General features: G+C 30.0%; 1 protein-coding gene across 4 annotated transcripts in view; it reads right to left on the reverse strand.

Annotated features, from left to right (window-relative positions):
* Window positions 1–4,727: 4,727 nt before the first annotated feature.
* The window catches only part of LOC137824015 (cucumisin-like), a 28,551-nt gene continuing 10,688 nt past the window's right edge, over window positions 4,728–22,590 (reverse strand). Inside the window, exons 1-10 of one of the 4 annotated variants that reach the window (XM_068629434.1) lie at window positions 10,848–10,863; window positions 8,638–8,725; window positions 8,308–8,399; window positions 7,861–8,098; window positions 7,114–7,633; window positions 6,937–7,034; window positions 6,345–6,566; window positions 6,127–6,238; window positions 5,828–6,041; window positions 4,728–5,419 (exon numbers count right to left, since the gene is read on the reverse strand). In XM_068629434.1, the coding sequence (XP_068485535.1) occupies window positions 4,896–5,419; window positions 5,828–6,041; window positions 6,127–6,238; window positions 6,345–6,566; window positions 6,937–7,034; window positions 7,114–7,633; window positions 7,861–8,098; window positions 8,308–8,399; window positions 8,638–8,690 (2,073 nt within the window). In that variant the 5' untranslated portion in view covers window positions 8,691–8,725; window positions 10,848–10,863 and the 3' untranslated portion in view covers window positions 4,728–4,895. Of the gene's footprint in view, window positions 5,420–5,827; window positions 6,042–6,126; window positions 6,239–6,344; window positions 6,567–6,936; window positions 7,035–7,113; window positions 7,634–7,860; window positions 8,099–8,307; window positions 8,400–8,637; window positions 8,726–9,173; window positions 9,317–10,847; window positions 10,864–22,590 lie in introns of those variants that run through there. The other 3 variants (XM_068629433.1, XM_068629432.1, XM_068629435.1) reach the window with 3 other exon arrangements.

The raw sequence follows: 22,590 nt of genomic DNA on the forward strand, positions 1-22,590 counted from the left end.
TTATAAATTTTTTTCGTTTCACTTATTTGTTTGTTTTCTTGCATTGGCGAAGGGTTCCCTGACGCTTCATTTTCTATTTTGTTTCTGCTTTTGTGCTTCCTCTCGTTTTCTACGAGCCTTCATTGTCTTCTTTGTGCCATTGTAAGTTCGTTTCGAGTTCTCTTTCTTCTTAACCATTGGTTTATATATATTTTTTCTGTTTCTCTTATCTATTTGTTTTCTTGTATTGACGAAGGTCACCCTGCTTCATTGCCTGCTGTTTGGGTTATTGTTATGTCGTATTTGCTCCGTTGTTATTGCTGCCTTAGGGTTTAGAGTTTTATTTTTTTTAAAAAATAATTAAATAAGAATGCGGCTATTTACCATAGCCGCATTTATAAATCGCATTTACGAATGCGGTTAAATAGCCGCACTCTTAAATCTCCAATTTAAGAATGCGTGCTGATAAAGTGCGGCTATATAGCCGTTCTTATAAATGTAAAATAGCCGCATTTGTTTTGTCTTTCTGCACTAGTGATTGTTTCTTCAGTTTCTGAAATTGTATTACCATCCAATCTTCCTGCTACCTACTACTGATTCTTCTACATCATTGAATTTAATTGATACTGATGTCTCACAACACCAACATTATGATCCACAACAACATTCTAATCCACAACCTTCATCTGTTCGATTTTCTACTCGTCTCAAACAACAACTTGGATACTATCATTTAAAGAGGTGATACAACATGATTGTTGGAAAGAAGTTATGCAACGTGAACTTGATGCTCTTGAGTCTAATGAAACATGGTCTTTGATGGATTTGCCTATTGGAAGGCGTCCAATTGGGTGTAAATGGGTTTTCAAAACCAAACATAAACTAGACGACACCATTGATAGGTACAAGGCTCATTTGGTTGCCAAAGGATATACTCAAACCGAAGGTATTTAGTACTTTGAGACTTTCTCTCCGGTAGTTAAAATTACTACCATTCGATTTATTTTGTCTTTAGCAAGTGCTAAAGGATGGATTCTTCATCATCTAGATGTGAATAATGTTTTTCTTCATGGTGATCTTGTTGTGGGCCTTACTCTTTCTCATCCAACGGAAGTTTGTAAACATAGAAAATCTTTATATGAACTAAAGCAGGCGAGTCGACAATGGAACTCAAAACTAACTTAGACTATAATACAACTTGGTTATGTTCAAAGTACAATTGATCATTCTTTATTTATTCGCAGAGACAATCATTCTTTCACCGCTCTGTTGATATATGTTATATGTTGATGACATTATGTTGGTTGGCAATAATCTTCAGGAAATCCAGTGTGTTAAAACACATCTTCATGACTCATTTAGTATCAAAGACCTTGGTACTCTTCGTTATTTCTTGATATTTGAGATAAGTTGTTCACCTTCTGGTATTGTTTTCAATCAACGGAAATATTGTTTAGATCTTATTTCTTATAGTGGTTGATTGGCTTGCAAACCTGCCTCTTCTTCCATGGAACCATCTTATCCTCTCTCTGAAAGTGAAGGTTCATTACTTTTGAATCCAAGTGAATACAGAAGATTGATTGGGCGTTTGTTATCACTAGAGAGGATAATGAAATGTTGGTTGGAGCTATATCTGAAGCTGAAGTAAAGGAGGCAGTTTGGAATTGTGACAACTCTAAAAGTCCTGGTCCGGATGGGTTTAATTTTGGTTTTTTAAAATTTTGTTGGGATATTATAAAAGGAGATGTGATGAATACGGTACAAAGTTTTGCAGAGGGTGGAAGTTGGCCGAAAGGTACTAATGCTTCCTTTTTTAGTCTTGTCCCAAAGGTTATAAATCCACAACTTTTGAATGACTTTAGACCGATTTCATTGGTGGGATGTGTGTATAAAATTGTATCTAAAATTCTCTCTTCAAGGTTGAAAATGGTGTTGGATAAAGTTATTGACCCTAGGCAGTCTGCTTTTCTGGAAGGAAGGGGTTTGTTGGATAGTGTGTTAGTTGCTAATGAGACCCTTGAGGAGGTAAAGAGGAATAAGAAGGAATGTGTGGTGTTTAAGGTGGATTATGAAAATGTTTATGACTTAGTAAGTTGAGAGTTTATTTACTACATGCTAAGAAGATTGAGATTTTGTGGAAAGTGGATTGAATGGATTCAAAACTGCTTAGAATATTCCTCGATATTTGTGCTGGTAAATGGAAGTCCAACAACTGAGTTCAAACCAATGAAGGGTCTAAGACAAGGGGACCCTTTAACACCCTTTCTTTTTCTCATTGCGGCTGAAGGACTTGCAGGGGTAGTTAGACAAACAAAAGAAAAGATGTTAGTAAAGAGTATTGAGGTCAGGGAAGGGCGAGTAAAAGTGAGTATGCTGCAATATGCAGACGACACCTTATTTTTTTTGTAAAGCTTCAATTCAAAGTGTTTGGATCTTAAAAGCAATTCTGAAGTGCTTTGAACTTGCCTCTGGTCTTAAGGTTAATTATTCCAAGAGTAAGGTTGGTGGAGTGAGTGTGAACATCAATCAGACGATGATTTTTGCCTCTATTATTAACTGTGATATTATAAAGGCACCTTTTAGTTATTCGGGGGTGACGGTGGGCGGGAATCATAAGAGGTATGCTTTTTGGGAAGGGGTGCTCAATAAGTTACGAAGTAGGCTGTGCTCTTGGAAAGGGAAATCCCTCTCTTTGGCTGGCAAAGTATGTCTTATCAAATCGATGTTTTCATCCTTACCATTATTTTGTGTCTCCTTATTTTGTATGCTGGCTACTGTGGTGAAGGAAGTGAAAAGAATACAAAAGAGATTTTTATGGGAGTGGGGCTCAGAGAACAGGAAAACTGCTTGGGTGGCATGGCATAAGGTTTGTGAGTCCAAAGACAAAGGTGGATTAGGAGTAATTGATAAAAGGAAATTTAACTTGGCTCTTATAGGGAAATGGATTTGGTGACTTAAGTCTGAAAAGAGAAGTTTATGGAAGAATATTATAGATTCTAAGTATGGTGGGTGGAAGGGGTTAAGGTCGCAAGTTCATAACTGTAAGGAATCGCTATGGTAGAGGGACATTAGGAATTTTTGGAATTTAGAGGAGTGGGGCAATGACTTTGAAGATAAAGGTAGGTGGGAAGTAGGGGATGGAAAATAAATTAGGTTATGGGAGGATAAGTGGGTGGACAATGTTTCTTTAATGCATAAATTCCCTATACTTTTTTCGATATCCTTAGATATTGATCGCACTCTATCATAAGTTGGGGTTTGGAGTAATAATAGTTGGTCGTGGGAATTGAGTTTGAGAAGGAATCTCTTTGTGTGAGAATCTAGTCTGGCTGACCTTTTATTGGAGGGGTTGGATAACAAGAGGTTAACAAGAGAGGGTGAAAATACGACTGATAAATGGATTTGGAGGGATGTAGAATCTACGAACTTCTCTGTGAAGGCAACCTATAATATTCTCCTGGGGGAGGAGGCTACAGGATCTGGGGAACCTTTGTGGAGTTCTGGACATTAAAGACTTTGCCATCATCACATTTTACGGCTTGAAGGGTGTTATGTAATGCGATTGTCACTAAGGACAATCTCTTGAGACGTGGTATACCTATGGCGTGTGTTTGATGCCCCTTATATGGGGTGGAAGAAGAGACGGTAAGGCTTCTATTTTTTTATTGTAGGGTTTCTTGGAGAATTTGGGGAATGTGTCTTGAGTGGTTGGGATCTTCTTTGGATCTACATTGTGATGCACAAATGCATTTTAAGATGTTTAAACCTATAGGTTTGAAACATGCTATTATTAGGTGTTGAGGGGTATTTGGGTAGGTATTGTAAGTGAAATTTGGAACCACAGGAATAAGGTTGTTTTTAGAATGGATGCGTAGATTTAGTGGAGGTTTTTACGGTGGTACAAAGGAAGACTTGGTCTTGGGTCACGGTAAAGGAAAAATTGGTTGATTTCTCTTACTCAGACTGATGTTTGGAACCTCAATGTTGTATACGGTATTTGAAAGATTGATTTTTGGTGCTCCATGGTTAATTTTTTGGTTAATGTTTTTGTCCAGGTTTGGAAGTTGTGGTGTGTTTTGCAGGTTTCTTGGTTTTTTCTATCTAGTAGGTTCGGGTTGATGGTTTTGCTCAAGGGTTACGGTAAAGGAAAGTGTATTTGACTTATTATATTCAGTTTGACGTTGGACTTTATATGGTGTATGAGTTTTGATAGATTGATGTGTGGAGTTTATAACTTCTGTTCTGTCCAGACTGGGAAGTTGTAAGGTGCTTTGTGCATGTCTTTTGGTTTATGTATCCTCCACGCAAGATCGATTTGTTGATGTTGGCACTTGGTTATTTGGAGCTCTTCACCCTGTTGTCAAAGATCTTGTTTAGTAGTTAGATTTTATGTCCTATTTGAGGGTGTAGTCTCTTTGGTGGATTGATGTAATTGTATTTGTTGGGATTATGTATCTTGATTTGGTAGGTTTATGGTTAATTTGTTGTAATTTCTGGTGATCCTTAGCTGGTTGGTACTAGGAAACTTGTTTTGTATAAGGGCTGGAACACCCCTGAAATGTCTCATTTTATTTTATTTATTCTTTGCTGATAAAAAAAAATAAAAAAATTGATGCCTCCAATATAGTAACATTTATATTAGTAAGAAGGATAGACTTTTATCTCATCTCAATAGCTAATAATAATGAATGTACGCATACAATATAATAATGACATACAAATTACTCAAAAGGAGCAGTAGAAAATACTTTGGATAAAGTAATTATTATCTTGATTTTATTGTTGGCTTACATAGCACTTTATCATAAGTTCTGTCGCTTACAACACACCCAAAATATTTATTCACTAAACTTTGACAAGAAGAAAAAAAAAAGAAAAACAACAAATTACACAATCTCACGTTGGTAACAGAGAATTTATGGAACATAAACAACAATGGGGCTCCTTACCTGATGGGTGCCATCATCCCAAGTCAAAGAAGAAGAAACCAAGTTTGCATTAATGGTTCCTTGAATCCTAAGGGTGAAGGACAACCTCTGACCCACAAATGTGAAGGTCAAAACATTTGGCACTACTTGGATGTTTAAAGAAGATGGATATCTAGATACTATTGCCCTATATGTGGATCTAGCTGATCCAACATTAGTGACAGTTCTACCATAAGTGACAGTGTTGTTACTTGAGCGAGCGGTTGATAGAGCAAAAGATGGGAGGTTAAGGTTGAAAACAAATCCTCTATTTGCTGATGTACAAGTATTGTTATCTCCTGTAATGATTTGCAGATTTTGTGTAGTATAACCTTGTCCACACAGAAAATTAACATAATCCTTCGGACCAGCATCATAGACTAGTCCAGGATTTATTGCCTTCAAAGGATTGATTTGCCCCGCACCGTAAGCAAATTCAGCACCCGGATTAAGTGCAGGATTCAGAGGGGTAGCTATAAATGATAAACCAACAAATTTGGTCGTAAACATATATATATATATATATATATATATATATATATATACTTGGCCATTAAGATATACCACAAAATAATTGAACTTAATCTAGTTTTTCCCAACACAAATGTACATTAGGTAGTAATGCATAAGGTTTTAGGTTATCATATTTAAGAAAATGAGTTACTCATGATCTCACAACAAAAATAAAAGTTCCATATCTATATATGTGTAAATGAAATCATATATGTGTATTCAAATTAAAAACCCCAACAATAACCTAAGTGAGGAAAGAAAAGAAAGAACTAGTCTTTTTAAATTAACCATGAAGGGTTCTTGAATTGAGAGATAAGAAAAGGGCATAAAATGAGTTTAGCATGCATGGATGACAAGGAGACCATTACCAGTTGTCATCAATGCGGATTTAAGTACAGCAGGAGACCAACTGGGATGAAATGATTTGACGTAAACAGCTGTTGCAGTAACATGAGGGCATGTCATTGAAGTTCCAGATAGTATATTGAAATAAGATAGTCTACTATCTCCATTAATTCCAGAAATAGGAGAAATTGGAGAATATGCAGCCAGAATGTCAACTCCTGGAGCTGCTATATCAGACTACACCATCAAGAGATAACTTATATATATAAGCAAATGACCTTGAATTGGTTGGATTGATTGTATATTGTACTATGAAGTTTACCTTAAGAATGTTTGGAGTGATCTTATTTGGACATCTTGATGAGAAAGGAGCAATGTAAGGGGCTGATGAGTCTATTCCTTTGTAACTCTGGAATATGGTAGCTGTTGGATTACTACAAATCAGTAACATGACATATAAATTAGTTTATTCAAGACTAATTGAGCAAATTTTTTTAGAACTTATGTATGATCTTTATGTGTTGATGAAAACTTTTGTACCTTGTTGACTTTAAATAATTAAAGACGAAATTCCCATCTCTTGCACTAATGTGAATTGTTGGCAATGCATGTACATCTGCGACAAGTAAAGGCGATACACTGTTGAATATGACACCAGCAGCTCCAGAAGCAAATCCCACATATGGAGGAGGAAGATAGCCATCACAGAAAACAATTTTCCCTCTCACCAAAGCTCCATTTAAAGAATTATATTCGCACGTACTAAGCAATGCTAATGTTAGAATGGAGTTTTGAATTGTACAATAGAAAGATTAGAAACAAATTACCAAATAATAAGGCAAAATTACTTTTCCAATTCCTTTAATTATTTATAAAATTTAATTTTCTTTTCTCAATATATTACAAGAAAATAATTAAATAAAAATTAATTAATTATTATATTAACTAAATTATATATTATTTTAAAAATTAAAAAAATATATAAAATAATTTTTATTATTTTTAAATTGATATCTAATTAACTATCAATATATTCTAATATACTAATAATATATTAGAAGAATTAATAAAGGTTTATAATTTTATTATATTTAAAAATCAAACTTGAATTTTTTGAAATTAATGTTGGTACCTGGATGTGGAACTATTAAATCCAGGAGCTGGTACATCTCCACCAAAAACTAAAGGGTAACCATTCTGTGTTGGACTAAATGTATTCACTGAAATTCCCTGTATATGTTGAGACAAATCTTTTGTTACTTTTTTAATATTTTAAAAAATAAGTAAAAGAATTGAAAGGGATAATTACCCGGATGATCTGGCCATTGCCCAGTTTGAGATCACTGAAAAACTTTCTGTCTATAGTGGTGGCGGCCACAGAAATGAGCCAGGGTGCAACATTCGAGATTGAAGCACGAACTGGACCCAAATTGTCTGCAGTTTTAGAAGTTAATATGCCCCTCTTCATTGCATGGAAAGCTCCTATTGCAAATTCATCGTCAAAATATTGCGGGTGTTTGATGACTGTTGATCCCACTGAAATAGAAATAATATCAACACCATCCGCAATGGCTGCATCAAATCCTGCAAGAATGTCAACAGTATTACAACCCGATGTCCAACAAACTTTATACACAGCAATGCGTGCTGATGGAACTCCTCCTCTTGTTGTTCCTAAGCCAAACCCAAACAGATTTGCATTGGGAACACGGTTTCCAGCAGCAATGGATGCACAATGAGATCCGTGACCACCAGTATCAGTTGGAGATATGATGTCCTGTGGCCTGAACTGACCCCCAATGCGAAAATATCTTGCTCCAATTACTTTGCTACAAACAAATCATGAAACAAACATTAATAGATAAGTAATTTAATGGTTACTTTTATCTTTTAATAATTATTACTTTGAAAATTTTATTACTTAAGTTTAGGTGTATATGTTTACTATTGAGGTGGATGTTGTTCAAATTTGACATTTGACATGAAAAAATTTAAAATGTGAGTTTAAAAATTGAAACCAGACATGTTGTTTATGTATATAAGAAACATTACTTACTTATTGCAAGTGAAGTTATAGCATGTTCCCTTCCATTTCTGTGGTGGTGGACCAAAGCCTCCACCAGTAAAGCTATTGGCATTAGAAATCCAAATTCCACTATCGATTACTCCAACAATTGTGTTACTTTCTTCATTTGCTCTTGGGACATTTTCAGGGAAGTTAAGGAAGTTCCAGGACCTTGATGTTTGGACATTGTGGACTCTATCTGGAATAACAGACACCACACCATCCATTCCTGTCCAAAAATTCCATTTTTTCACATTAGAGTTACACATATTAATGTAGGAATATGACAAGAACCAAAACCAAAAATATATTTATGAATAAAGCAAAAAAGTTGATGAAAATGTGGTCTGAGCTAATAGACACATATGTACAATTGGAATATTTCAAGTACTCTGTTTATTAATATATTTTAGTTCTTTTTTTAAAAAAAAAAATTACCTTTCATTCTCTCTGATTCTTCCTTGGTTAGCCTTGCCACAAATCCATTAAAGCTCTTGTAACGGTGCAACAAAGTATCTGATGCAAATTTGCTGGATGGATATATATGTCATATGGAATTTTAATGGTTAGTTAAAAAATTTCATATTCTTGATTGATAATAGGTTTAAAATAAAAGAATTATTCTCTTTTTAGAACAATTTATTACATTATTTTTTTTTCAGTCCTCCAAAATAGCATTTAAGTCAAACAAGATTCTTTGTATTTGAAAATGTTAGACAAACAATGTTAAGTGAGTTGAGTAGAAACGATTAAGGCTTATATATGAACCTGCCGAGGACAATTTGAACCATACTGGTGTGAAATGATTCTGTGATTTCCATGCCTTTGGATATTCTTCCATGTAGACTATGTAAGTCTGTAGTATGAATAAGATAAATTAAAAAAATAAAAAAGAAATTTAAAATAATAGTCCCACTTAGTGAATTTCACATGGATGCTTAAACATTGAAAATATTATGATGCATAAAATCATTTTTAAGTTAATTTGTTATTTTGAATATAATCCAAACCCTTCTTAACTTGAAAAGTAATCTAATATTTTCTTTAAAAAAATATGTATTATTAGATTTATTTTAAAAAATCATAAAAGGATAAAAACCTAAGAGTAATTTATGGAAAGATATAACTTCTCACATATAGAAGAAAGGTGAAAATGGTGAAAATTAGTTGAGGAAAAAAATAAAGTACAAAGTGAAGTATTATAGAAAAGAGATACCTCAAATATATGTTTGCAAAAGTATATTTCTGTAAGTACAAATAGTTTCAATTGCTAGGTCAAACAATAGTGAATATATATTATTTACCTTTCGATCATCTTTAGAAAATGAGGGAGTCAAGAGCAGAATACATGTAAGAATTTGAAAAAGATGCGACAATTCTAAAGACTTCATCTTTCGGTGACAGTAATCTTGATTAAATGATGAATGCGTTTTCAAACTCTTTCAACCTGTGAATAAATTATGTTAAGTATGTATTTGAAACTTATGTTAAGTATATATTTGAAACACATACCACAATGCTCATATACTAAAATTTGATATTGGAAATGGTAAATAGAAGTATATATACATAATAAATATAGAATGAAAACAGTAACAAAGTAGATTAGCAAGAAGAACATCATTTTAATCTGCACAACAAAGTGGATAGGGTAGCTTTACAATGTACTTAAAAGGTTGATTTTGTGATTTTTTATTTATTTGTAGATTACTGTTATTTTATCAATTTTGTTCTCTGTATGAGGGTTAGACCATTCCTTAAGTGGACCAATTTAATTTAATTGCTAATTGTCGATAAAAAAATATTATTTTATCAATGGTGGTTGAAGTTGAATTGGATAGATTGATGAATGTGTGCAATCTATTATTTTCTTTGAAAATTTGTTTTTAAAGCATTTTAGTCATAAAATTTTAAACTACTCTAAATTTTGTCCAGAATTTCATGTATGTTAAATTTCAAATGACATTAACATTTCACCATGATTTTAAATTATTACTAAATGGGGTCTTCAATGCACCATTTACAGTAAACTATCACTACAAGAAAATAATGAAATAGAAACCAATTTTAGATATCAAAATAATTAGTTGCAATAGTAACTAAATTATAGACCATTTTAGAAACTAAAAAAAAATTGGTTTCTAAATTAGTTTATATTATTGTTAAATAGTTTCTTAATTGGTATCTAATTAGTAACCAATGTTTTTGCTACCAAATTTAGAAACTAAATAATTGGTAGTTAAATTTTTATCTGTCACATATTAAGTTTTTGTTTTTTTTTTTTATTTCTTGTTTTTGTAATTATCTTCAACTTACTCCCCAACACCAAAGTCACACAACCATTTACCTTTTGAAATTCATCTATTTCCAAATCATTGCATTGTGAAAGTTATATAGTGAAAGTTATAGGATGAATTCAAGTTAATTATTATTTTCAAAGAAAAGTGTGCATTGGCAATGTTAAGGTGATAGCTACACAAAAGAGTCTTTTGTTGTTTTAATGTGACTGAGAGAAGAAGTTGTGTAGGAAGCCAAAATAAGAGAGTTCCTCATTGCTTCATTCTCTGTATAAGATTAATGTTTTATAAAAAAAATATAAATCAATAAATGAATAGAAATACACAAATAATTGATTAATTATGCTGAAAATAACTTTGTATTAATTAATTTAAATACTGAATAAATAATAAATATAAAAAAGTATGATAAATTCTACTCTTTTAGGTAACTCTTTCAAGTCAAAACACTTACTGAACCTAATTGTATGGTTTGAAAAAAAAAATCAAATACAATGTGATAAAGTTTGGTTTACTATGGTTTATAATTCAGTGGGTTTTAAATTTTTAAATTGAGGTATAAATGAAACAATAGAAATAGAGCATTGTTATACATATAACGAGAGAACAGAAGCAATAGAAAAATATTAGGAGAAAGAGCTATAAATGAATAATGGAAATAGGAATAGAGGAGAGACATACTCAACTTAGTCGACCATATCTTCAGTAAAGGATACCAATACACACACTATCTCACCTTTTATAACCACTAGATTCAATGGCTTCATGGTCCACGTTTCGCACATTTAATTTTCAAATTTAATTTTCAAGGAGAAAAATTAATTAACACATGTAACTTTTTTTAACACATGAAACAAGAATTATTCTGTACAACTCAAATTTTAATTAGAAATAGCACTTAATTAAAACATTGAGAACTCGAATTTAAGGTTTTTAAGACTATCAAATATAGTAATAAAATTTGGTTTAATATTTTAATATTTAGTTATTTTAAATTTTAAGAAGTTGATTTTATTTAAATATTTTATAATTTGTTTTAAATAAGGTTTTTCATCCTCCACATCTTATTTGTAGACACACATCTTCTTCATCCACACTTTTCTCCTTTTTTTTTCATTTATATTCATCTACTTCATCCATGTTCATTTCTTTCCCACCACTAAAAAAAATAAATTATTTTATATTTTATTTTGTTGAAGATTGGAGGTGTTTTATAAGAAATTTGTTTGAAATATTATCATGTTGACCAAATCGACTTAATTTAAATTAATATTAAAATAAAAAAATATTAAATTAAATAAATTTTAAAATAAAAAACATGAGTATTGACTTGATCCACATTAAATTATTTTAACTAAAAAAAAATCAATTTATAATTTAATACTAAATTATCAGTTTTTAAATTTAGTCAAACCTATAATTGGTCTTAAAAAGCCAATACTAATAAATTATGGTTTTAGAGTCATAGACATATTTAACCCAAATTTAATGATATTGATTAATTAATATCAGTATTTATTTGTCAGTAATGATTAACCAACATTAAATATCAATTTTGTTATAGTACCGTTAAATTTCTATTTTCTTGTTGTAGTGCATGAATTTAAATGAAATAGTAAATATATTCGCAACTTACTACTTAATGTAACATTGAAAAGGGATTGGGAAATGGACTAAAATCATACTGTAAAGATGAAATTTGCAAATTACATACTTTTTAAAAGATTAGAACACCTCAATTATTCCCATTTTGTTATAAATATATATTGCTGATAAAGAATAGATAATGAGTTTTTTTATTTAAAAATACAAAAAATCAAGAACCACAAATGTCCCTCAAAACAAGGATAAGATGAGAGAATGTCTGGGTAGAGTACGAGGAGGAGTAAACACTTATCCAAACGAACTTTATCATAGTTTTTTCTTTTGGCCTTTTATTTAGAATTTTCTTGAAGAAAATAACTTTTTTATTGGGAAAATATCTACATCTAATTCTAATTAAGCTGGAAATATAAATACGGACAAAAATATTGACGCCATTTAATTAAGCTTCAGTTTTACTCATTAATCACGGACTTTCTCACATAGGGTTTAGTTATCATGGTTGTAAGTCGCACGATTGTTTTGTAGCGAACTTCAATGAGCCCCAAACTTCAATTGGGTTTCGCAACTTAACTTTGGCGCTCCTAAACGTGTTTTCAGCTTGTAATTCCTACCAATGTTCAAATTGTGATTTTAGTTCATGAATCTCCTTACAACAATGACTTTCTCATATGTGACAAGATTTCAATTCATGATTCCTCCTAACACCAAAGTGTTTGAGGTTTGAGGATGATGGTCAATTTTTTCGTTTACATTGGGTTCAGGATAACACAGTTGAATATTTGGTCATAGATAACATTAAAGATATGCTTAACATGTTTTTTTTTACTTTGATTGGTGTTTAAAACCATTGATATGTATGAGATCTATAAAAAATAATAAAAGTTAGAAGTGCGAGTGACAAAACATATGGTTGTGTAGAAGAGATGAAAGGTAAGGTTAAAAAGAACAAGCTTGCTCAGGGTTAGATGTTTGTTTCAAGTTTGTGAACGTTTATGTGTCCTGTATAAAGAGTTGAGATATCTTAAAATACTTTTATTTTTTTTTAAAAAAAGTGTCAGTATACTCAAGAAGAAACTTAGCAGGTTTTGATGAGAACATACTGTATTTAATTCTTCGAATAAAATATTTTGTTCAATCCGTATGCACTAATTTTTTAATAAAATATTATGTTAATTTTGTACGTAAATTTCGTATGTAAAATGCCAATTATTTTACGTACAGACAAATTTATTTATACCTATAGATCAATTCCTTCAAAATTATTCATGTGTCATGGTGCTCAATTTTCTACTGATTTGTTCTACGGATATTGGGTGGAAAATTAATTTGTATTTGCTTATGAATAAATCAGTAGATAGTTCAAATTTATACACATATTTAAATCGGTACATAAATATCCCCAGGTAAACAACATATTTTAAATCATATTTTAACTAGATTATTCATAAAAATAGTAGATAATATACAATTTCTTATAGTGATTAGTTCAACTAGATTCTTGATGCACAAGTGAACAATTCTTTATTAAACATTTTATTTTCCTTTTCTTCTTTAGATGATATATATGATCTCATATATATTGTAAATTTTTAGTTGTAACTACTTTTTTCAGTTATAACTTTATAACTGATCTATGAGTTATAACTGCTCTATGAGTTATAACTACTTCACTGCAAGAAAATCATTAAATAAAAACTAATTTTAGAGACCAAAATAATTAGTTACTATTTGATTAAATTAGATAACACTTTATAAATAAATAAAAAGTAATTTTTATTATTAATAAAAATTTATAAAATATTTTTAAATTGGTATCTAAATATGTGCTATATAAATATATTTCTCAATAATGTAAGTGTGTAACAATTTTCGATTAATAAAATATATCATTTTCTTTTCTCCCTTTTCTTTTCTTTCTCTAAATGTTATTTTTTATGAAATTCATTTTCCTTTTTATATGGACAACATAGATACCAATTTTGACACACATGATATATTTAAACATTTGCTTCCTTCTATTTCTGATAATAATATTGTTGTGCCTACATCTATTCGTGATATTGTTTCTGAAACTGTATTACCATATAGTTTTCCTGCTACCTACTACTGGTTCTTCTACACCATTGCATTTAATTGATACTGATGTCTTGCAACACCAACATTTTGATCCACAACTTTCATTTGTTCAAGTTTTTACTCGTCTCAATCAACACCCTAGATACTTGAAGGACTATCGCACTACTTTTTTATCTTCAAAAGATGTTATTGATCATTCTTCAAGTACTAAATATCCTATTTAAAAGTATCTCTCTTATCATAATTGTTCTCCTACATATTTTTCTTTGTCATAATATTTCTTCTATCCAAGAACCTAAATCATTTAAAGAGGCGATACAACATGATTGTTGGAAAGAAATTATGCAACATGAACTTGATGCTCTTGAGTCTAATGAAACACAGTTTTTGATGGATTTGCCTCCTAGAAAGCATCCTATTGGGTGTAAATGGGTTTTCAAAGCCAAGCATAAACTAGACGACACCATTGATAGGTACAAGGCTCATTTGGTTGCCAAAGGATATACTCAAACCAAAGGTATTTAGTATTTTGAGAATTTCTCTCCGGTAGTTAAAATTACTACCATTTGATTTATTTTGTCTTTACCAAGTGCTAAGGGATGAATTCTTCATCAATTAGATGTGAATAATGTTTTTCTTCATGGTGATCTTACTGTGGGCCTTACTCTTTCTCATCCAACGCAAGTTTGTAAACTTAGAAAATCTTTATATGGACTACTCAAAACTAACATAGACTATAATACAACTTGGTTATGTTCAAAGTAAAATTGATCATTCTTTATTTATTCACACAGACAATCATTCTTTCACAGCTTTGTTGATATATGTTGATGGCATTATGTTGGTTGGCAATAATCTTCAGGAAAACACATCTTTATAACTCATTTAGTATCAAAGACCTTGGTACTCTTCGTTATTTCTTGGGATTTGAGATAAGTTGTTCACCTTCTGGTATTGTTTTCAATCAACGAAAATATTGTTTAGATTTTCTTTCTTATAGTGGTTTATTGGCTTGCAAACCTGCCTCTTCTCCCATGGAACCATCTTATCCTCTCTTTGAAAGTGAAGGTTCATTACTTTTGAATCCAGGTGAATATAGAAGATTGATTGGGCGTTTGTTATACCTTACTCGCACTAGGCCTGATGTCAATTTTGCAGTTCATAAACTCAGTCAATTTATTTGAAATCAACGAGAACCTCATATGAGAGAAACTCTTCGTGTATTACGATATAGAGCACTAACTTTACTTGTTTGGGAACTTTAGTGGTTACAATATTTGTGTCATGATGTGCATACTAATATTACTGAATCTTTTGTTTATTGTGACAATAAATCTGCTATAGGCATAGCAAAGAATCTCACGTTTCATGAGAGGACGAAACATATTGAAATTGATTGTCATTTTGTTCAAACTAAACTTCAAGAAGGTCTCATTCATTTAATCTTAGATTTTTCCTCTAACCAAGTGGTTGATATCTTGACCAAACCTCTGCATCCTCGGTTATTTCGTGACAACTTATCCAAGTTGAACATGAAAGATATACATGCTTCAGCTTGTGGGACGCTATTAGATGATAAATATGATCTCATAATATTTTAGATTTTCAATTGTAACTACTTTTTCAATTATAACTACTCTATCAGTTTTTAACAAGGTATGTAGGTTGACAGCTCTAGAAGTAGTTTCGGAACCTTGTGTGGTTGTATACAACTGAGTATTGGCAATAGGAACAATTAAGAAAAGGCGGTGCAGTGCAAGGTGCCTCGGTGATCCTATGAAGAATGTTGCATAATTTTGCAACAGTTTTTCTCTTTCTTCATGTGCTAGATGTTACCTGTACTTTTTGTATGAGTGTGAGTTTTTTTGTATAAGGGTTGGGATACCCCTAAAATATCCCGGTTTATTTAACTTTATTATTTGCTGATAAAAAAACGGCTCTATTGTAGCGGTTCAATCAATTTATGTTATTTCTTATCTTTTATATTTTTATGTGTTATATAAAGATAGTACTTAATAATATAACTATATAACAATTATTGATTAATAAAATATATAATTTTTTTTCTCTTTTTTTTCTCTCTAAATGAGATATATAAAACTAATATTCCTTTTAAATTGTTATTTAAGGGATACTATTGTTGCGTGATTTGAAATACCAGGGCGGTAGAAAGATTGTGTAGAAGAAATATTTTTCTAATAAGCACATTATCACCATAAAAAGAGTTAATTTATAACATCTACTGAATTTGGGATCTCATTAAATGTGTTGGATTGTTGGATTTCTGAAATAGAATGTAGGGTTTGAAAAATATAAAATTAATGTGTATATTCCAATCATTTCAAGAGTTAAGAATTTATTTACCAATCCAAGTTATGTTAAAACCCTTAGATGATGCACATATGAGAAGAAATGTGACAGACTACTTCTTCATCTAGTTGATTCTTCATAATGGAAGAACATTGATGATGAATTTTCCTCATTCGAAAAAGAGTAAAAAAAATCCTAGGTTTAATCTAGCTACAAATGGATTAAATTTATTTGGTAATTTAAATACTAATCATAGTTCATCCTCTATTTTACCAGTTATATACCACTTACCTCTTGGTTTGTACATGAAGTAAAAAATACATGGTGTTGTCTATAATAATCTCTAGTATATGAGAATCAGGAAATAACATAAATTTTTATCTCACTTTATTGATTGAAGATTTAAATTTGTTATGGGGTCACTACAAAAAATAATTGAATTAGCTACCAAAGATTAGTGTGGGCCAAACTGCAGGCACTATTAGAGACAACACCACCCACACTACAAGGGTAAATTCCCTATCTAGCACCATTTACACTTTTATTTCCCTAACTAGCACCCTTTTGCTTTTATTTTCTTATCTAGCACCCTTTTGTTTTTATTTCCCTATCTAGCACCCTTCTATTTTTTATTTCCCTATCTAGCACCATTTCAAAAATAAATAAATAAATAATAAATTAATTTTTTTTTTGATAATTTTAATTTTGAATGCATTAAAAAATAAGTATTTTTAATGTTTAAAATAGTTAGAAATATAATTAATGAATAAAAAAATGAGTTTTTACAAAATAAAAAAAAAAGTAATGAATTAAAAATGCTTAGTTTAAAATTATTTTTTTAATAATGAAGAAAATAAGAAATTAAACCCTACAACAACATAAAAGTTGAATCTATAAACATAAATTAGTATTTTTATTATTATTATTATTGATGATGTAATCATGTTAATTTCAAGTAAAAAATACAGAACATAATTATAAAAAAACCAAAGTCAATTAGTATTAATTAATAGTGGACACACAAATAATATTGAAGTGTCTACCCTAAATGCAAAATCCTAAAAAAAAAAACTAATGCAAATGTTACACTTAATCCTTAAAATTAGAAGAAAAAAAATGCAAAAATAAATAAGTATAGAAAATAAAATCAACAATAATAAAAAAAAATAAAAAAATAAACAATGACAGAAAAAAACAATAACTAAAAACATATAAGATATAAAATAAAGGAAAAACAAAATAAGATAAATATACAAGATATAAAAAAAAATCCAAACAAGATAAAAATAAGAGATATAAGACGATACTAAATAAGTAGATGTTGATCATAAAAAGAAAAATAAATGAAAGATGGTCATTCATTTAATATTTTCTTCAATGGTACATTAAATAGTCTGTGTGAAATGAAACATAATTAAGAACGAGAAAAACACAATCCAATAATGTTGGGACATGTTTTTTTTGTGTTCGATCATGTTGTTCTCTTATGTCAATATCAGTCCTTATTTAACTTGACTTAGGTTTCCCCTTTGAGGTTATTTTCATGTCAGGACTTGGGCATAGTATTTGACTGGTGTATGCAGGCCAATACTCTTCATTTTTTAGTTCCATCAAATAGTCTTTCGTAACATGAAATATATGTTGCAATGTTGCTGTTTTTATTTTCTATATTTATTTATTTTTACATTTTTCTTCTCATTTTTAAGCATTAAGTGTAGCAATTACATTAGTTTTTTTGTGCGTTCAATATTAATTAATACTAATTGACTTTGATTTTTTTTATAATTATGTCCTATATTTTTTACTTGAAATTAACATGATTACATCATCAATAATAATAAAAATAAATACTAATTTATGTTTATAGATTGAACTTTTATGTTGTTGTAGAGTTTAATTTTTTATTTTCTTCATTCTTAAAAAAAAAATTATACTAAACATTTTTAATTTATTACTTTTTTATTTTTATTTTGTAAAAACTAATTTATTTATTCATTAATTATATTTCTAATTATTTTAATCATTAAAAATACTTATTTTTTTAATGTATTCAAAATTAAAATTATAAAATAAAATTAATTTATTATTTATTTATTTATTTTTGAAATGGTGTTAGATAGGGAAATAAAAAATAAAAGGATACTAGATAGGGAAATAAAAACAAAAAGGTGCTAAATAGAAAAATAAAAGTGTAAATGGTGCTAGATAGAGAATTGAGCCACACTACAACAATCTAAGAATAACTCTAAATATTAGAATGTACCAAAAACACTCTAAGTCCACGCTAGCAGTTTTAAAAATAATAAATTATTACAAAATTTATTTCAGTTAATTAAATAATATATTACTAGGCTTTGAGTGTATTTTGGAGAGTTTAACAAACCGTCCGTTAGTTATTTTCATTTTTTCACGAAAGAATAAATCCTTCATCTCTTTCTTCAGAGCACCCACAAGTTCAATCTTCTCCATTTTTCATCTTTTTTTCTCAAACCAAATTCGCAAGGTTAAATCTTCCCTTTTTTCACTCTTTCTTCAAAGCAAACCCTAGATCCTCTTCTTCATTTTTGGCCTTCCTACGCTAGCTAAAATCTTCTCCTCTTTTTCGTTTTTGGCGCGAGTTAGAATCTTCTCCCTTTTTCTCCTCTTTCTTCAGAGCAAACTCTACACCTTTTCTTCGTTTTTGGCCAAACCATTTGTTCCTACCGCGATTATCTCATCAAGCAGTTGTTAAAACCTCAATTTCTTCTTGTCTCCATTGTTGTTGCACAAATTTATTTATTTTTGTAGTGAGTGAGCTAGTGAGGCTACGTAATCAATTCCAGTCTTCAAAATTGGGAGGATGATGTTGAATTTTTGGATTGGCTTCGATTCTTTGCAGCTTAACCTCTAAGGTTAACTTAAAAGGTTAGTTGATTTTGGTTTCAGTGAGTTCATTGTTGATTCAGCGTTTTATTTTTAATTTTTGCGTTTTTCTGTGTTTGATTGAGGTGGTGCAGGGATTGTATGAGGATTGTTGTGTGGAACTGGAAATTGTGTTGGAAGTGTTATAAAGGTTAGTTTATAGCAAGTTAGTTTTAGGAATCGAAAATAGTTTGTAATATTTTAAAAAAATTGCATGTCGAAGAATGAATTAGATGGAGTAACTGAAATTGTTGTGATGAATTGCAATTAAGATTGGGATTTGGTTATGTTTTGAACATGTTACTCTTGAATATTGATTTCAGTGGAAAATTTAACATTATAGCAATATGCATAGTCTTGGTTCTTTTTTCTTGTTACTTTTATCATTTTTCTCCAATTTTGTTGAATCCTTCATGCAATTCCTCGTGTACTTTCAAATGAAAATATATTTATAATATTATTTTTATAATATTGAATATTAAATATGCTTATTGTAGAAAAATTGAAACATTGAAAGAAGATAATATATCTTTTACATAAGAGATTTCTAAAAGTTATCATCATATTGTAGGTTGAGAAAAAAAATGAATATCAATAGAATGACAATTATCTCATTTCATTATGTTCCAATTTATGAAAAGGTAAAGAAGATAAATCATGTCTATAGAAAGATGAAAAAAATTCAAGTATGACAAACATATGGAAGACAATGTCCATCTTCTCTAATCTTCCACATTAGCATAAGTTAAAAGTTAGACATTGTATAAATGTAATGCATGTAGAGAAAGACATGTGTGATAAATTAATTGGTGCACTTCTTAACACTAAAGGGAAGTCAAATGATGGTGTGAATGCTTGTTTCAATTTGATTGAAATGAAGATACAAGAGGATTTGGTACCAAGAAAGGTAGGTAAGCACAAATATTTGTCTCCATCATGTTACACTTTGTCTAAAAAAAGGGAGAAAATAAGTTTGTGCCAATTCTAAAGGAATTGAAGGTACCACAAAAATACTCTTCAAATTTTAAGAGTATTGCATTTGTACAAAATATAAAGCTAGTTGGCTTAAAGTTTCATGATTGTCACATTTTAATGCAATAATTATTGATTGTGGTTATTAGTGGAATCTTACCCAAAATGATTAGACATATGATTACTTTTTGACAAGTATACCAATGTGTTGCAAGTAGTAAATGGGATAGAAGTTCAAGTATCAAATATACAAAGATTTGTTATATAATTATTTAATCATAAAGAAAATTAACTATAGGACGTTTTGAATTTGAGAGAAAAATAAAGGTAACATTTATAATTTATAAAGGTAAAAATAAAAAATTAAGATTTTTGGATTTTGGAAAGAAAAAGACTAATACCCTTTCCCATGTCATTCATTTTTCCCAACTTCAACTATACAAAATTATAATTTGATTATTTGGTGAGAAAATACCAAGATTACTTCTAGAATATCAAATTGGTCCTTCGGTGAAGTTTACCAAGAAACCAACATTAAGGTCAATGACTTACAACTAGCTTAGTAAAAACATTAGTACAAAATCATGATTTCATTAGTTAGACCAAACAAACATTAAGAAAATAGTAAATTTTTTTACTAAATAATGCTAGAAAAAAGAAGATAAATTACATGATTTGGACAACTACATCAACATTTATCAATAGAGTGCTTAACCGCTCATGGCTTAACACTTAGTCTAACATTAAAAGAAAATACTACAAAATTAAGAGCATAATGTGGTGCTTAGGTTTTGGGCTACTACCTTCGGGGTACAAGGTTGTATACAAAAGATTGGGTTTTGCTTGTTGCCTTAGTCCTTAATTTATAACATTTAAAGTTAATTTTTTTTCTTCACAATGTGTCTCTTAAGGTCAAGTGGTAGTAGATGTGACGATAACAAAGTGTTCACGTAATCCTAACAAAAAGAAGAAAACGTAAAATCATAAAAACAATAAATAAAAAATAATATTAGAAATACATGAAATAACAATAAGTTTTCAAACTGAGATAGTTTCACTCAAGTGAGATATATATGGTTATTTTGGCATGTTGTATTATTAATGAGAGTTTCATGTATATACATGAGATAGGTAGGTGAGATGGTTAATTGAAATGCATCTAAAATGAGTCTACATGATGTGATGTGTTATGATAAAATCTTATACATGTAATTCTATAGTGCAAGGTTACTTGAAATTATATCGTGACTAATTATGGATGTAGTATTAAATAAAAAATTTATTAAAAAATATTCAAACTTTACTAATAATCTAAATGATGTATATTACAGATTGAGGTTTCTAAGACTATTTCGGTAATTAAAGATTTAACTTGTTTAGTGGGAAATTCGTCTAAAGTTTCAATGAAGAATGATATGTTGGATTTCAACATGATTAAGTTTTTTGGTATTAAGACTCGTAGTGGGAAAGTTCTTCGTCCTCTTCCTGTTAGATGGGAATTTCCTTCACCAAGTTGGGTTAAAATTAACACTGATGAGACTGCTAGGGGTATCCTGGTCTTACTACTTGTGGAGGTATTTTTCGTGGGAGTATGGGAGAATTTATTGGTGCTTTTTCAGGGTTTCTTGAAGTTCAGACTGCTTTGGTTGCTGAGTTTTATGGAGTTATACATGCTATGGAGGAAGCTCAAAAGATGAGACTTACTAATGTTTGGCTTGAATGTGATTCTGTCTTGGTTTGTGCTGCGTTTACTGCTAGGACTAATGTTCCGTGGATGTTTCGTAATCGATGGAATACTTGTCTTAATTTCTGTAGGACAATCAAGTTTAGGGTTACTCATATTTTTCGTGAGGAAAATACATGTGCTGATAAGTTGGCTAATTTAGGGTTCATTCATAGAGAATCATTTCATTGGTATAATAGACTTCCATCTAGTCTGTTCTTAGAATTCTTTATGAATAGGTATAGTCTACTTATGTATCGTCTTTGTTAACATGTAGGTTTTGGTCTAGTCCCCCCATATTTTTGTATTTTTTTTCTTTTTTTTTTTAATAATATTTTTTTCATGTGATGACAGATGATTGTTGTTACTTGAGGTGTCAGCCTAGCTTAGATGTCAAGTTGCATAGTGATGTTTAACATGAAAACTTTTATAAAAAAAAAAATATATTAGATAGTGAAAATATGGAATTATATTACATTCCGACATGTTTTAAAATCAAAATCACATTTTCATTTATAAATCAAAGTATGATTCATCAATATTCAAAATCATATCAAGAAAAATACATTATATATTGGTAGACTTTCTCTCAAATCTCTAAAACTTCTATCATTCAACTATGTATAATAGTTCAAAATCACAAGAATTAATTTAAAATAGTTCTAAAATCTTAGTTCAACTTCCCTTCATGATAGTTACTTCTTTACCAAACAATATCAATCCTAAGATTAAAAAAAAAGTTAAAAATACTAAAATTTATAAGATATCAATCCTAAGATTAAAAAAACTGAGTTAAAAATACTAAAATTTATAAGAAGTTAAGAAAGATCACTTAAT

Source organism: Phaseolus vulgaris, chromosome 8 (assembly GCF_000499845.2).
Source record: "Phaseolus vulgaris cultivar G19833 chromosome 8, P. vulgaris v2.0, whole genome shotgun sequence".
NCBI lineage: Eukaryota > Viridiplantae > Streptophyta > Magnoliopsida > Fabales > Fabaceae > Phaseolus > Phaseolus vulgaris.